General features: G+C 35.5%; 1 protein-coding gene across 1 annotated transcript in view; it reads right to left on the minus strand.

The window, feature by feature from the left end:
• The window catches only part of LOC150108356 (U3 small nucleolar ribonucleoprotein IMP4), a 55615-nt gene extending 54671 nt beyond the window's left edge, over nt 1-944 (minus strand). The window contains exon 1 of the mRNA XM_090415759.1: nt 812-944. Within this exon, the coding sequence (XP_090271885.1) occupies nt 812-814 (3 nt within the window). The 5' untranslated portion in view covers nt 815-944. The remainder of the gene's footprint in view (nt 1-811) is intronic.
• Nucleotides 945-14648: the final 13704 nt, after the last annotated feature.

Genomic DNA, 14648 nt, shown 5'->3' on the forward strand with positions numbered 1-14648 from the left:
TTTTTCTAGTTTTTTTTTTCCTTTTCTTTGAGGGGGGGGCAGGGCCCCCTTGGCTCCCTCCCTGGGTGCACCATTGCTTTAGGTGATAGTTCAATTGCAACGCCACTCTGGATGATGTTCATCACCCATAGAAGCACTGCTGTCTTACTCACTCACTAGAAGCCTGAAGTAAAAAACCTAGTCTCAATCAGATGAATGTCCTCGTAACCTTCCTAGGTTTCTATACTATCGGTTTCTCACCTAAGTGGGATGAATGAGATAGGTGAAATGACTGTAGCCTCTAACTGAAAACATCTGAGTCTGAATACAATCTATGAATGACGTGGATTTATAAGAGCTTCTTCCAATTAACACTAAGACAGCTAGAAATGGGAAACTTTCAATGGCGATTTACACAGAGCACACAATAACCCATCATTAAAATCTCCCTGAGTGCACCACTGCTTTAGGTGATAGTTCAATTGCAATGCCACTCTCGATGATGATGTTCATCACCCATAGAAGCACTGCGGTCTTACTCACTCACTGAAGTCTGAAGTAAAAAACCTAGTCTCAATCAAATTAACAGTGTCCTCGTAACCTTCCTACGTTTCTATACTATCGGTTTCACACCTACGCGGGATGAATGAGATAGGTGAAATGATTGTAGCCTCTTAACTGAAAACACCTGAAAAGTTCTTATGGATTTATAAGAGCTTCTTCCAATTAACACTAAGACAGCTAGAAATGGGAAGCTTTCAAAGGCGATTTACACAGAGCACACAATAACCCATCATTAAAAAGTTAATAATAAAAGATTACAGCTACTTACCATAATTAAATTATAGTTTTACTTTTATCTTATCAATTAGAAAATTTCGAAGTTTACTGATATTTAACAAAACAAGCTACTTTCACAATCATACTACGAACAGCTACGGCAAACACATGTGCAAATATTAAACATAGCAAACGCGAACACAAGCGACCTCTTTTAAGACTCATTCTAAATTTTTGAAGCAGAAAAAAAAATTAACCAAGTTTGAATTAGAGGTTGAAGACTAATACTTGTGTTCTTTTTTTTTTTTAGAGAGAAACACGAGTCTTTTATTCAGCTGGACAACTTTATGTATTTTTCTAAAACATCAATATTATAAGTGCAACGCTGAGGGAAAATAATTAAATTATCCTTGGTACACTATCACAATAATAAAATTTAAATTGTTGCCTGTGTAGCTCAGTGGATGTTGTGTTGTAATCATCGTGTTGATCATTTTGATAAAAATATGTTCAAATTTTGGGAAGTATTCTTTATAGAATTCGCCTGTTAGTCCGTCTTCACCTGGTGATTTGTTATCCGGGAGCTGTTTCACTATAAGACGGCATTCTGCTAAGGTGATTGGTGCGCCGATCTCCTCGGCTTCCTGCTGGGTGATTTTGGGGAGGAGTGAAAGGTATCTTTCTCTTTCTTCCTGACTACTGGGAAAATCTTGAAATAGTGAAGATAAGTATTTTTGAACACCACGAATTATTTCGGAGTATTTGTTTAGAGTTTGGCCTTCGTATGTTATGGTTTTTATTCTCTGTTTTGCGTTCCGTTGTTTCTCAAACAGCCATGCCGTCGAGGTCTTCCCTTCATCATTTTCAATTATTTTGAGACCAGCACGTATTCCACGCCCCTTCTATTTCCTGAAACTGTTTCGCTGTGATGCGGTTTTTAATAGCTTCTATTTCTGTGCTGATGTTTTCATTATTTCTATCATGGTGGTGATACAATTTTGATAATTTCTTCATGTCCACATTCTGTTTGTTCCTTTGTTGCTGCTTTTTTATTCTACTAATTTTGATTGCTGTTTGTTTTGTCATGTGTTTAAATTTATCCCAGGCTGTTATAGCATTTTCTATGGATTCTATTTCCTCAACTATTTTCTCTATGTTATTGTTGAATTAATCGTCATCTTTAAGGTGTTTATTAAATTTCCATAGGGGGAAATTTCTGTTTGTAAACCTATCAGCTGTTTCTGTTTGTTGATATTGTAGTTCAGCCATCACCATATGGTGATCACTGAACATGACAGGTGTGTGTTGTACAGTTTTGACCTTTATATTTCTGAATGTTTGGATGTATATACGGTCTATTCTAGAGGCGTTTCCGGGTGCAAAATATGTGAATTCCTTCTTTTGGGGATGCAAGATTCTGAAGGCATCTGATAGGCCACAGTGGGTGAAAACTCTTGTGAAATTTTTCTGCGGAAGTAAGTTTGGTTGTTCTGTAAAGTTCATATCTCCTGCTATTATTGGGTTACTTTTTTGTTGAATATAGTCTCGCACTTCCTCCCAGAAGGTGGTCTTATGATTATGTGTGGCTGGTCCATATATGTTAATTATGTTGTGTATTTTTTTCTGCCAAAGGAGCTCGACCTCCAGAACCCTATGCCTAATTATGACATTATGGGATAATATTTGGAGGTTACCCGATTTTTTTATTAGTGTAGTAACTCCACCTATTCCATTGGTCTGAACCTCTTCGGCAACGATATGGTACATTGTTTGTAACTTGTATTTGAAGCTGTTTGATGGGTCAGTGTTGTTGTGTAGTCTAGTGTCTTGTATCATAAATATATCGGGTCTGTGTTGAAATATTAAATTAACTATTAGTTGAATCGATGTTTTGTTATTTAGCCCGTTTACATTTAGTGTAATGATTTTTAGATTGTAAGTCATAGTTAGAAAAGTGAAAGTTTTCTAGAGCCTTTTCTTTCCGGACTCTTAGTTAATTTTTTTTCTTTGGGTTTTGACTTCCAGCTTTTGGTGATGTTAGGCGTAAACTTCATTTTTGCTCTCTTTACTGGGGTCTGTTTAGTATTCCATTCTGATTTCTCTACTTCGTTTTCTAAATCCGTTTTATTTTTTTCTGTAATTTGTGTTACCGAGGTGGTTTGAATTATTTCAATGTTTGGAAATTCTTCATCTTCAACCGGGCAATTATTATTTAATTCTTAATTTGTGTTATTCGGAGTGATTTTTTTTTCTCTGTAGTTTCAGGTTTTGTTACTTTTTCTGAATCTGAAACTGACCTTTGGCTGTTAGTCTCCTCGCCCGCCCGGGTAATCCCTTCCTTTGCCTTTAGCGGAGAGTTATTTTCATTACATTCCTCGTGCCCATAAGTGTTAAGCCCTGGGGTACTGCTCTCATTGACCTGATTCTCTGCCTCATATTCAATAGTTGAAGTTATTCCCTGGAAGTCTTCTGCTTTTTCAAGCTCATCGCTTGTGTTCGGTTGACTACCCAAAGGGCACACGGCCAACATGGAGGCATATGTCTGCCCTGGACATTGTTTAATATCGTGTCCGATTCTCTTGCATCGCTCACATTTCGATGCTGTGCATTCTCTTCTTAGATGACCTACCTGCCTGCATCTGAAGCACACAGGAGGTCTTCCTGGAATGATCACTAGGCCTGGCATTTTAGAAACTTTTATAATGTACGGGATATTTTCTATTCTGGCATCGTCATTCAATGTAATAGTCAATCTTTTTTTGTTGGATAATACATGCGCCCATTCTTTATCTTTTATATTGGATACATTTTCAATACATTCTATTTTACCAAATGATTCAAAGTGCATGCCAACTAATCTATTAGATATTTGTGGGGGGGGGGGGAACCAATGAATTAAAATATCTAATTTTCTAGTTCTCACAATGGGGATAATTTCACATGTATGGTTATTAATATTAAGTGATTTTAATTTAGCAAAATTTTCTTTCAAAGAAACATGTTTAAATGAAATTATGAAAATATAACTGAACTTTAAGGAGCCAAGGTGCCATACACCGAAACCTCTTACCTTGCCTTTCAAACTTTCGATGATATCCAGTTTTGTATATGGGGCGCCAGAAGGATCACACTTTAGGATGCAGGCCTTGCTCCAATCTAGTTCATCTGGGAGATTCAACGATGAGAGAACATCTGAATTGAAATCCTTCGTTGTACTGGCAGCAGGTGACTGAGAGACGATCGCTGATGCCTGTTCCATTGTGTTATGTAGACTTGTAACTGTAGAGACTGGGGATGTATCCTTCAGAGATCCGGTAGCCTTGGTACTTGAAGAGGTATTGCCAGATGAAACATTTCCTTCCGGTAGTTGTTGAAAGCTAGTAGCCTTAATAGGTGAGCTTGTAATATCAATTGATGATTTTCCCGCGATCGACGACATGCCGTATGAAAGCAGCCGGTAGGTTAAGGGCAACGTTTGCACACCACGGCGCTTGACGCACGAAGGAAGACTTGATTTCGAGTTTAGTCGGCGACTAGAGGAAATTTTTCTAAGCTTTTTTCGACCGGTTCCCGAGTTAGTCGATCTCTGACACGGGCAAGCGGGTTTTTCGTCCCGTAAACTCAAGAAAATCGACCGTAGAACCCACATTATTTCACACATTAAATATATTGTGTTAGGGTTAGGGACCACGAGATGGCGGCAAATTTGAGCCGTCTCTCTTCACTGTGTACCGCTTAATTAGTGATAGCCTTGGGCCATCTATCTCTGATTGGCTACCAGTGGAGAATGAACTGCCCACTCAGTCTCCAAAAGTTAGATAGGGCTAAATGGCCTCGCCTACTCCCCGTATACGGGAATAAAAAGGTGTTAGCTGATTTTTTTTTAAATTGTTACCATTCTTTAATAGCAGTATTTCCCAAACTATTGTAGAAGTACTCACAGGGATGGGAGAAAGGTATTAAAAGGGTACAAAAACACCTTTTATTTATTTATTATTATTTTTTTTTAAAAAAATATGATATTTTTGTCTCGGTAATGTTGCAGATTGGTGCAGGTCTGTTTTATAATTGATTTTTCAATAAATAAAAAAATAAATAAAGGAAGTTTCAAGCAAAATGCATCTCTTGGCAAAGCAACTGACATCCTTTAGGATCTGGTTAATGACATGCTCACGTTCCAAATCTGTGGTTCGAATATTAAAAGTTTAAATTCAGGTAGTTAGAACTTCCGTATTTCAATCAGTATAGACGAAGCCCTTCGGGCAGAAAGACTTGGTTTCGATTCCCGTTCAAGACGTGAGGAGCCTTTATCTGGTCTCATTCGAAGAAAGGTGAGTTAGCCCTTTCTGGGTGAAAAAACACCCATAAACTCGAATTTTTCGCACCCCCAGAGCAGGCAAACTGGCCCTGTGAACACACGCTTCTACAAACATAGAACACCTCCAGGAAAAAGGAGTAGGGAGACCTCCTATTCCGTAGGACTTCGGTTCCAAACGCCTACATGGTAAAAAGTGTAGGTCTACGCGTGAGCGTAGACCTACACTTTTTAAGTAGAAGAAAGGATTAGAAAAAAAAATCGGTTTCCTATAGCCATTGACTAGATTCGAACTGAGAGTTGTTTTATTCGGGTGGCTTAGCTTTATGGACGAAAATGTCTTTTCCACAAGGCTACACAGACCTTCACCAAACTAACGCCCACCTTAAAAATTATTACATTAAATATTTTTATTGAAACTTTAAATATTCTTAAAGCATGCTACTCCTATAGTTGAAACTATTATATTAGAAATTACATATTAGAAAGCAAAGATACGTTTGGTAATGGAGTACCCGTTTTATAACCCAATTTATTTGACATCTCTGTAACCTAGTTGCACATTTTTTTTAAAAAGAAGGGGTGCCTATTAAAACGTATAATTTTTATTTATGCTGTATGTATATTGAGTTCGTTTAAGTGAATGCATTAAATAATTTTGCTTCAAAATTTATTCTTCTTTTGTGTAATTTGTTATAACACAGTGTGTTAAAAATAAATACCTTTATTATATCATAACTGCCTTTGTCTGAGATGATGAACACACTAGTGTTACTAATTTTTTTTAAATAAATGAAAGTTCTGGAAACTGTTTTATAGTATAAAAAGAAGTATGCCGAAAATATCGGCCACTAATTTACATTAAAGTTCCAAATTTTCACAATAATTTTAATATATCTTACAGATAAAATCGATGTTATGCACTGAAAAAATTGTTCGTAACTATTTTTTCAGTGCATAACAAAAGTGACTTAAAAAAATCAGCTAATGCCTTTCATTTCCTTTTAGGGAGTACGCGATGCCTTTAAATCCTATCTAGCGTTTGGAAACTGAGTGGGCAGTTCAGTCACCATAGCCAATCAGAGATAGCTGACTCATGTCTATCACTATTTATAGGTGGTACCGATGAAGAGACGAGCAAACAATTTATTATAATATATTTTTAAAACAATGAGCTAGCATTTTTTATAACATAATTTAATAAATAAAAAAATAAATCCGTTAATGCTTTTTATTATTCCTCAAGGGAGAAAGCAAAACCATTTAGCTTTAACTAACTTTTGGAAACTTGTATGAAGAGCAACGAACTTCACCCTTACCCAATCACAAATAGCTGGCGCAGGACTTTTAATGGTTTTAAATAGGAACTGGGAAAAAGAGTAACGGAAATAACTGCTGTCATTTTGTGGTCCCTAATCCTAACACACAATAATGGACATTGTATATTATTGTCGAAATACATGTGAGGTCTAATGGTCGATTTTCTTGAGTTGTGCGATTAAAAATCTAGTTTCCAGAAGAAATAGCTCGACTAACCTGTTCCAGAGATTTACAATTGCAGCAGGAACTCTAAAACATGAAATGCATATGAAACTCAGTAGCTTCTCAGAAAGGACCATCCAACAGCTTGTTAATTCCTATAATCCTACAAATAACAAAGAAACACTTCCTTGAGTTCCAATTCCTTACATTTCTGGTATCTCACAACCAGTTTTCAGAATTTTTAAGAAATGCAAGTTAGTGGCTTCTTGTTTCCTTATCAACAAATTAACAGCATGCTTTCCATCTTCTAAAGAATAGCTGGCTTGGTTGGCTGAGAGGTTAGTGTGTCTGCTTTCCAGTGAAAAGGTTCTAGGTTCAAATTCCACTGTGGGCATGGATGTTTGTGATTGTCTGTGAAAATACTAGTGGGGCGATAGATGGCGTAGGTGGTGTAGTTGCGGTTCGTTGTAATTGGTGGATTTGAGTGATGGAGACAGAGTTGCAGATTAGATGTCCTCTCTCGATATACCTTTGGATCCCTGGAGGTGTCGCGTGGTAATAATAGTGATAATAATAGTAAATAGCCTCCACTAGCTCTCCTTGGTGTCTACCAACTTTATTGTTATTATTATTCGTCTAAGGAGTCCTTGTGACTGTCATCGTTCTTACTTTGGACAAACTGGACATCCTGTGGAAAAAAAGAATACAAGAACACCAATGTGATATTAACAAGAGAAAATATAAAAAATGCGACTTTGCACAGCATGGAATAAATAATCCTACGGTGTGAAACATGCTTATTTCATCGATATCAGTATAAATTTGAAAGTTTGTTCAAAAAAAGTACCGAGGTTTTACTTCACCGTCCGAACTTAAATCAGAATGACTGCCTCTCTCTCTATTTAAGATACGGGAAAGTATTATTCTAATCACACATCAATAATTCTTTTTGTGTAGAGCTAATGCATTATTAGTATTGCAACATTTCCTTGGTTATACAATTGTGTTATTTTATGTATGACATCGCGCACCTCTTACTTTGTCAAATCATCTATTGTTTCTATTTTGTAATTAACTGTTGTCGCCACCGAAGATGTCCTGTAATATTTAGGCTGAAATATATGTCCTTAAATAAATAGTATTACTTATCCCTTGTGTTTTTAATGTTAATTCAAGAAATCTCTCATGGCTTTAAAAGTAGCTTTTAAACAACAATTCACGGGGAAGAAATAACCAAGAAGACCTGCAAACTTGGAAAATCATCATGTTACAAGGAAAACTGCGAGAAAGGATGGTCTTTCTCAAAAAATCCACAATCTCAAGATTCTTCCAAACTTAGCAAAGCTGAAGGAATCGATCAAATCTCCAGGTTCTCATAATATTTATTTTAACGCAAGCTTAGCACTCGTCCGCAATCAATTACGAGTTGTTCAACTTGAAGTAGCTATTAATATACCAAGTGGAAAAACTTCCAACAATCATAACTTACATTCAGATCGTAAATTGAATTCCCTTGTCTCGAAACAAAGCACACCTCATACTATGATTTCTCCATAGTTCCTAAAAAGATACCTTACTTAGATTTCCTCTTCAACATTGAACGGAACTTATTCACTCTATCTACTGAAGATGCTAATACACCTCGTTTGGAAATTTCATCTGCTACTGAAATCCAAACTTTTACCAATAAACATCACTGTAGTTGAAATGAAAGCGTTACAATTCCTAAGAGCACTGATCTCATTATCACTAATTCTGACAGGGGAATTCCACTGTTGTTATGAATTCGGAGAATCATAAAAAAATATTGTCGCTCTTTTACTACGGGATCGATCAACTTACCAAGAATTGGTTTACAATCCCACAAACAGACAACTCAGAAAACTGAACTCCACTGGATGAAGTTGTTGAATTCGATGCTATCCTCTAACCACAACAATAATAATCGACACTACTTAAAAATGCTTAAGGACCACAACCAACATGAATTTTGTTTTGAATCCAGTTTAGGACAAATGGTTAGTCTTATATAAACCTAAACATATTTTCTTGTGTGTATATTGCATGTGTTTTTTCTTATCTAGTTTGCTTGTTAACTGAAAATGAAGAACCTGCATTTCTGAGAGGAGAAACTCTGCTATCTCCATATGAGACTGGCTCAATCATCTTCAAGTGAAGAGATCTGATAAAAATTCTTCATTTGAACGTGCTTTGAAACCATTTCTTTCCAACCAATAGGTTTCGTCGAAGCTGATTGCGCTATGTAGTTTCTATCCTCCGACCATGCCATCTGAATTATGCAGTGCATCTACTGCAAAACGTTCATACCGCCATATCAGTCTCTGTAGCTCAGTTAGTTTCGCCGATGCCCTTTGTTTAGAAACAACTTGGTATAAAGTCCCATCCTAGATGCAAAGAGATTAGAGCTTTGCAACTGAAAGTGATTTAGTAGATCTCAAATGAAGGTGGCGAGATTTTTCCTTCCGGCTCTTCGTCCACCAACCAGATAAAATGGCTGTAGAATACACGCAATTGACAGAGAGAAATACGTTACAACTAACATCTTTATATTCGTTTCATAAGATGATGCTCTACGTGTCCGTAGGGTTCACAGCCACTGTATCATCATCATACACCACATAAATAAGACCTCCACATTTGAGCATTTTCTAATCAATATCATCCACTCCAGCTCTTTCTATATTTCCTATTTCTACTTCATTTTCTGCTTCAAGTATTGATATGTAGTCCTGACTGCTTCCTCTTGGATATTTTGTACTGGTTTTTATCATTATCAAAGTCTTATCATGATTTTCTTGGATTTTTATCTATGTTCTCTTATGGCATCTGCTGATTTACTGCCTACGAACTTTCAATAGCCCTTTTTGAGAATTGCCTTTTTAGCTTTCAGCATTCCACAAAAGGTTGATTATTTTATCTTTGCATACAACTTCACTGCATGCCACCCTAGCTGAATTAATCAGCATCTTCTTCAAATTTCATCATTGTACCTCTAAGGTTTAGTTTTGTTTTCAAACTCTCATTTTTCTACCAATTATATATGTGAGTCTATAGTCTTTCTGGAAGTTGCTTGACTTGTTTTATAGAATTCTGTACGTTTTTCTTTTCAATCCCCTAATATCTGTTATTTTCTAAAGGGAGTAGGCGAGGACGTTTAGCCCTAAATTCTGAAGTCATTCTCCATCCTTATCCATGACAGATAGCTGATCCAAGGACATTGATGATTTTTATAAGAATCCGCAGATAACAGACAGAATGCAGACAACTGCCACCATCTCGTGGTCCCTAACCCTATATTTTGTTTAAAATAATGCGAGATGTAAGGTGCCTTTTCTTGAGTTGCGGGATTAAACATCCAACTTTCCTGAAGGGAAAAACATACTTGTCCGTGCCATAAATTAACCCACTGGAGAATCGTAGAAGAAAGGCATTAAAAAATCCTCTACTATGCGACTACTTTTGAACTTATAACAGTCTCTCTTCGCGTGGCTCAATGCTATGGGTGGAAACGTAATTTCGACAGGGTTAGAAAGGCCTTATCAATGTGATTTTGATTTTTTATCAAGCTCTAGACTAAACTGTCATATATTCTCTTTATATCAACATTACCCTTATATCTTATACTAGGATGATCCAGAAAGTTCTGATAAACACCTAAAACAAAAATTACATTAAAGTAACTGATATAAACACAAGAAAGAACATACGAGGATATAAGAATATAAACACATAAGTTACTTTCATAACTCTGCCATTAGTATGTTCTTTCTTGTAGTTATATCGGTTTCTTTAATATCATTTTGTTCTACGTGTTTATCAGAACTTTCCAGGCCTCCCTCGTATATCTTTCTCTGTGTAAATATATAAGATGTCGCTGTGAAGACATCGCTCTCAAATAACACTGTCAATAATACTTTTCTTGCTTTCGCGTTTTTTCCGTGAATTTATGCACATGATTATGTTTGATCATGGTATTATTAATAACTACTTACTGCCCTGAAAAGAAATCAAAGATGCATTTATCTTTATTATCAGCTATGTTTTTTTTTTCCAAAACATTTTCAAACATATCGCTTTATGATTTTCATTCCTTATCTGCTTTTTTGATCTCTAACAAGAACAACCATTTTATGTCAGTTTTCCTTTCGAATGACTCGAAATCTTATTGCTTCTTTTTTTACTAAATCATACATATGAAACATTAAAGAATTTTTATTGCCCAATTGGCCATTATGTAATTTTTCCGTATTACCTTACTTGAAATTGTTTGCCATTGAAGTTCATTTTAATGTTTAATGTTGAAGAGTGTGGTTACTTTTTTTTCTTTCTTGTAAACACTGTTTCATTAGTAGTTGTAGCATTCAACATAAGAAGAAATTATAGTTCTCATTAATTATTCTACTATTAATTACAACAAGGTCACATTCATTAGTATGATTATTCTCACAAAGACATTGAAAAGAATGACGCGCTAGAGTGAAAAACCGCATCCTGAATATTAATATACGTACGTATTATTATACGTTTGTTTAATAAATCATTTTACGAATATACCTAGGTGACGTTATTTTACAATTAGATTGTTCGAATTCAGTTAACTATAAGAAATGCATGAAGTACAGACATTATTTAAATACGCCTTATTAATAATTAATATGAGATGACTATAATCTTGCCATACAATTTATTGAATAATTTTTTATTATATAAACACCATAAGTGAAATCACGTAAGTATTGAATGCTATTTCCACTAAGAATTCAGTGTGAGATTTCTACGTGTTTTAGGTTTAATATTACTATTTACACGTAATAAAAATATTAATATAATTTTGATTTTAGATCTTGATTATATATTATGGAAATATAGCAAGGAAACAGAATATGGGTATAGGTCTATGTGATATTTTAAATGAGGAATATATTAGATTAAGAGTTGTTATCGTTATATAAGCTCAGAGTGACATTTCTTAATCTCTCAGCGTGCTAAGATTGGAAGCCTAGCTCATTATTATTATTTTTTATAGAAACATCACTACTTCAAGCATGGCTGACAGAACACATGTCACTAAGTTTTCAAATGGCTCGCGTAAAATGTTCAGAAATAAACAGATAAGTCTAGATGACTCCCGGAATGGAATTCCTAGAGATAAAGCTAGAAAATCTAGGTATAGTCAAAAAGTACCAGAACATAACAGAAAAGAAGAAGAAGAAGAAGAGAAAATGTTAATAGTTGTTCCAGATGCCCCAAGAAATGTTTGGCAATTTCAAAAGGTGGCCTGTGCTGGTGTTTATGCATTACTAAAAAAAGGTAGTGGTTATAAGAAAGCAGATGGGAGATTATATAATTCACTAATGCCATCTCAGCCAACTTTTGAACATATTCCATCTTATAGCTCAACTGAAAATGAAAGCATATTTGCCGTTAAGTCCTTGCCTACTTTAATCGACGGGGAATATTATTTTTCTCCAAAGGCTGAATTCATTAATGAATTTGATGATGACGAAGAAGAAGAAGAAGGAATATTTGTAAATGGATTAAGAAGTGAATCGCCCAATAGGTATCCATATCTTCCAACTTTATCAGGAGATTTCAGTAAATTATCATTTAGTCGAAGGAATTTTCAGACTGATTCCTCTGAAACGAAAATAAAACCGAGATTTCCTAATAAAAAACACAGTACCGGCAATGTTACAAAGATATACAAAGAACATCCCTGTAGTTCACCTTCGGAGCATAAATATAAAATGAAAGCATCAGTCCCCCAAACCCAAACTTTTAGAGAACTTCCAACTTATCTAGAAGATCATATTAAACCTCGAATTACTGGTAATTATTCAAGCTCTAGGGAGAGATATAAAGGGACATTTTATAGGTTAGAAGATGAAAATGGAAGCGGCAGTTTAGAAAAGAACGAAACCGACGAAAATATTTTTGGAAAGACAGAAAATAGAAGATTTTATAAGCTTTCAACTGACCAGTCTTCTAAAGAAAAAACACGAGGAACAACGTATGATAAACAAAGTTCCAGATATGGCAATTTTAGAATGGAATACGGACATCCGTATTCTAGACAACCGGGAAAATCAGAAGTATTGGCTGACAAAGAACTAAAGAAATCGACCAGAAAAGAAACGTGTCCAGTTATGTTACATAATTATGAGAAGAAAGAAGTCAGCTATGCTGTTGATGATTATGCAAATAGCAGTGTTGCATATACTTCAAAAGTTCTTAAAAATAGTTCAGAAATTTCTTTTCGTGATAGTCACTATAAGAATGGAAGTGAAGTCGAATGTTTTCCACAAAGTGAAAATTCTGATTCAGGAAAGTACATACATATTGAGCGGACTGATAACATCGTTAAAAACAGATATTTGAATTTTTCACCAGTTCCAGATTTTTGTACTATGTGGCATTTTAATCCATTCGATCAAAAATATAATCCTAAAAGTAAATATATTTCATCCAAGACATTCAGAAAGCCCCGGTTCGGAACTCGAATGGCTGAGGATTCTGAAGAAACTCGTGAAAATCAACGTAAACCACCAACGGATTCGTATAATGGACTTCTTTTCGGTAATAAGCAAAGGAGCAAAAATTCAACATCAAGCAGTAGTATCTGCAGTAATGCTTATCATGAAGATGAATCCAAGGAATTTACTGTCAATTATAGGAAAGGTCATGCTGTTAGGCGAGAAGACTCAAATTCAGTATTGAAGGATGTTAATAACTATAGCAGTAATCGCTATATAATAAACAGCGTCACTTCCCGTGAGAAGAGACCTTATTGCAAGGATACTCTGAGAAAGCCTCTTGCATCCGTTTGCAGTTCACATTTATATTCTTGTTCAAAAACGCGCCTTCGCAGCTGTAGTCCCCAGTCTAAGGCCCGATCATCCACAGCTTCTACTAGGCGACCTCAATCACCAATGCCAATAATTAAGAGGGCGTATGATTTATACGAAGATGATGACTTCAAAGACACCGAGGAATTTCACACTTTGCCCATGCGGAACAACCACTGTTGTTTAAATACATCTTATGGAAATGTAAATACGCAAAAGGAGAAGGTGCACAACGAAGAGCAATTCACTTCGAGTAGCGAGTCCTCTGAAGAAATACCAACAAAGGATATTAAAGTAAGCACTATAAATAACTCTCTAGAGAGGTTGTCCGGATCTGCCGATGTTATTAAAAGGGATACAGACAGTGGAGTTACGGTGAATAAAAGCACCTCTCCACACTCACGAATAGTTTCAGTATATAATAAAGAAGACATGTTGAAAGGATTTCATTATGAAAATCAAAACGAATATGAGAAAAAGGAATATAAACAAGAAATACAAAATAAAGATAAATTTTCTCACTCTGATTTTGGAACCAAAGAAGAAAGCAGTACGTTTTACTTTTCTAAGCAAGAAATGTTCAGTAGGAATTTTAGAGGGAAATCAATAGGGTTATTTGACTTTGAGTATGCTAACCCTTCGAAAAAGGATGAAGATAACGATGATAATGAAGAAGAAGAAGAAACTGATGACAAAAAGGAAAAGCACGGATTTATTAATCAGTCACAATGGAATTACTGCGAAGAAAATTGTCCAAAGGAAATGCATTCAGAGAATTATAATGTTGCAGTTCATCAGGCTGGCAATGGACAAAATGTTACACCTCTTCGTAACAAAAATAAATCCATATTATCATCATCATCAAAAACCGAAAAAGAAAACCATTCTCAGAGCACAACAAATTCGTTTCGAATAACTACTATAGACTCACGTCTTCCATTCACACTAAGCAATAGGCGAAATGTTGTATCTCAATCTCTTAGAAAATCCAAAGGTTCGTCTTTGAAGATTGGTGACACGTCAAAGTCAGATGTTGAAAGATCAAAAAGAAGCGAAATATCTGTTGAGTCATTATCTGTAAGATCTGAAACGGAAACGGAATTTCAACTTGATTCAAAATCAAGGGAAACTACAAGTAGTGACCATGAAGTAAGTCTCGAATTATTGTTGAAAGCTTTAAAAATAGTTTTGCAATGCTAAATTGTTCTCCAGTTAAGCAATTCAAA

Source organism: Typopeltis vanoorti, chromosome 3, assembly GCF_054136105.1.
Source record: "Typopeltis vanoorti isolate ZY-2024b chromosome 3, IOZ_Tvanoo_1.0, whole genome shotgun sequence".
NCBI lineage: Eukaryota > Metazoa > Arthropoda > Arachnida > Uropygi > Thelyphonidae > Typopeltis > Typopeltis vanoorti.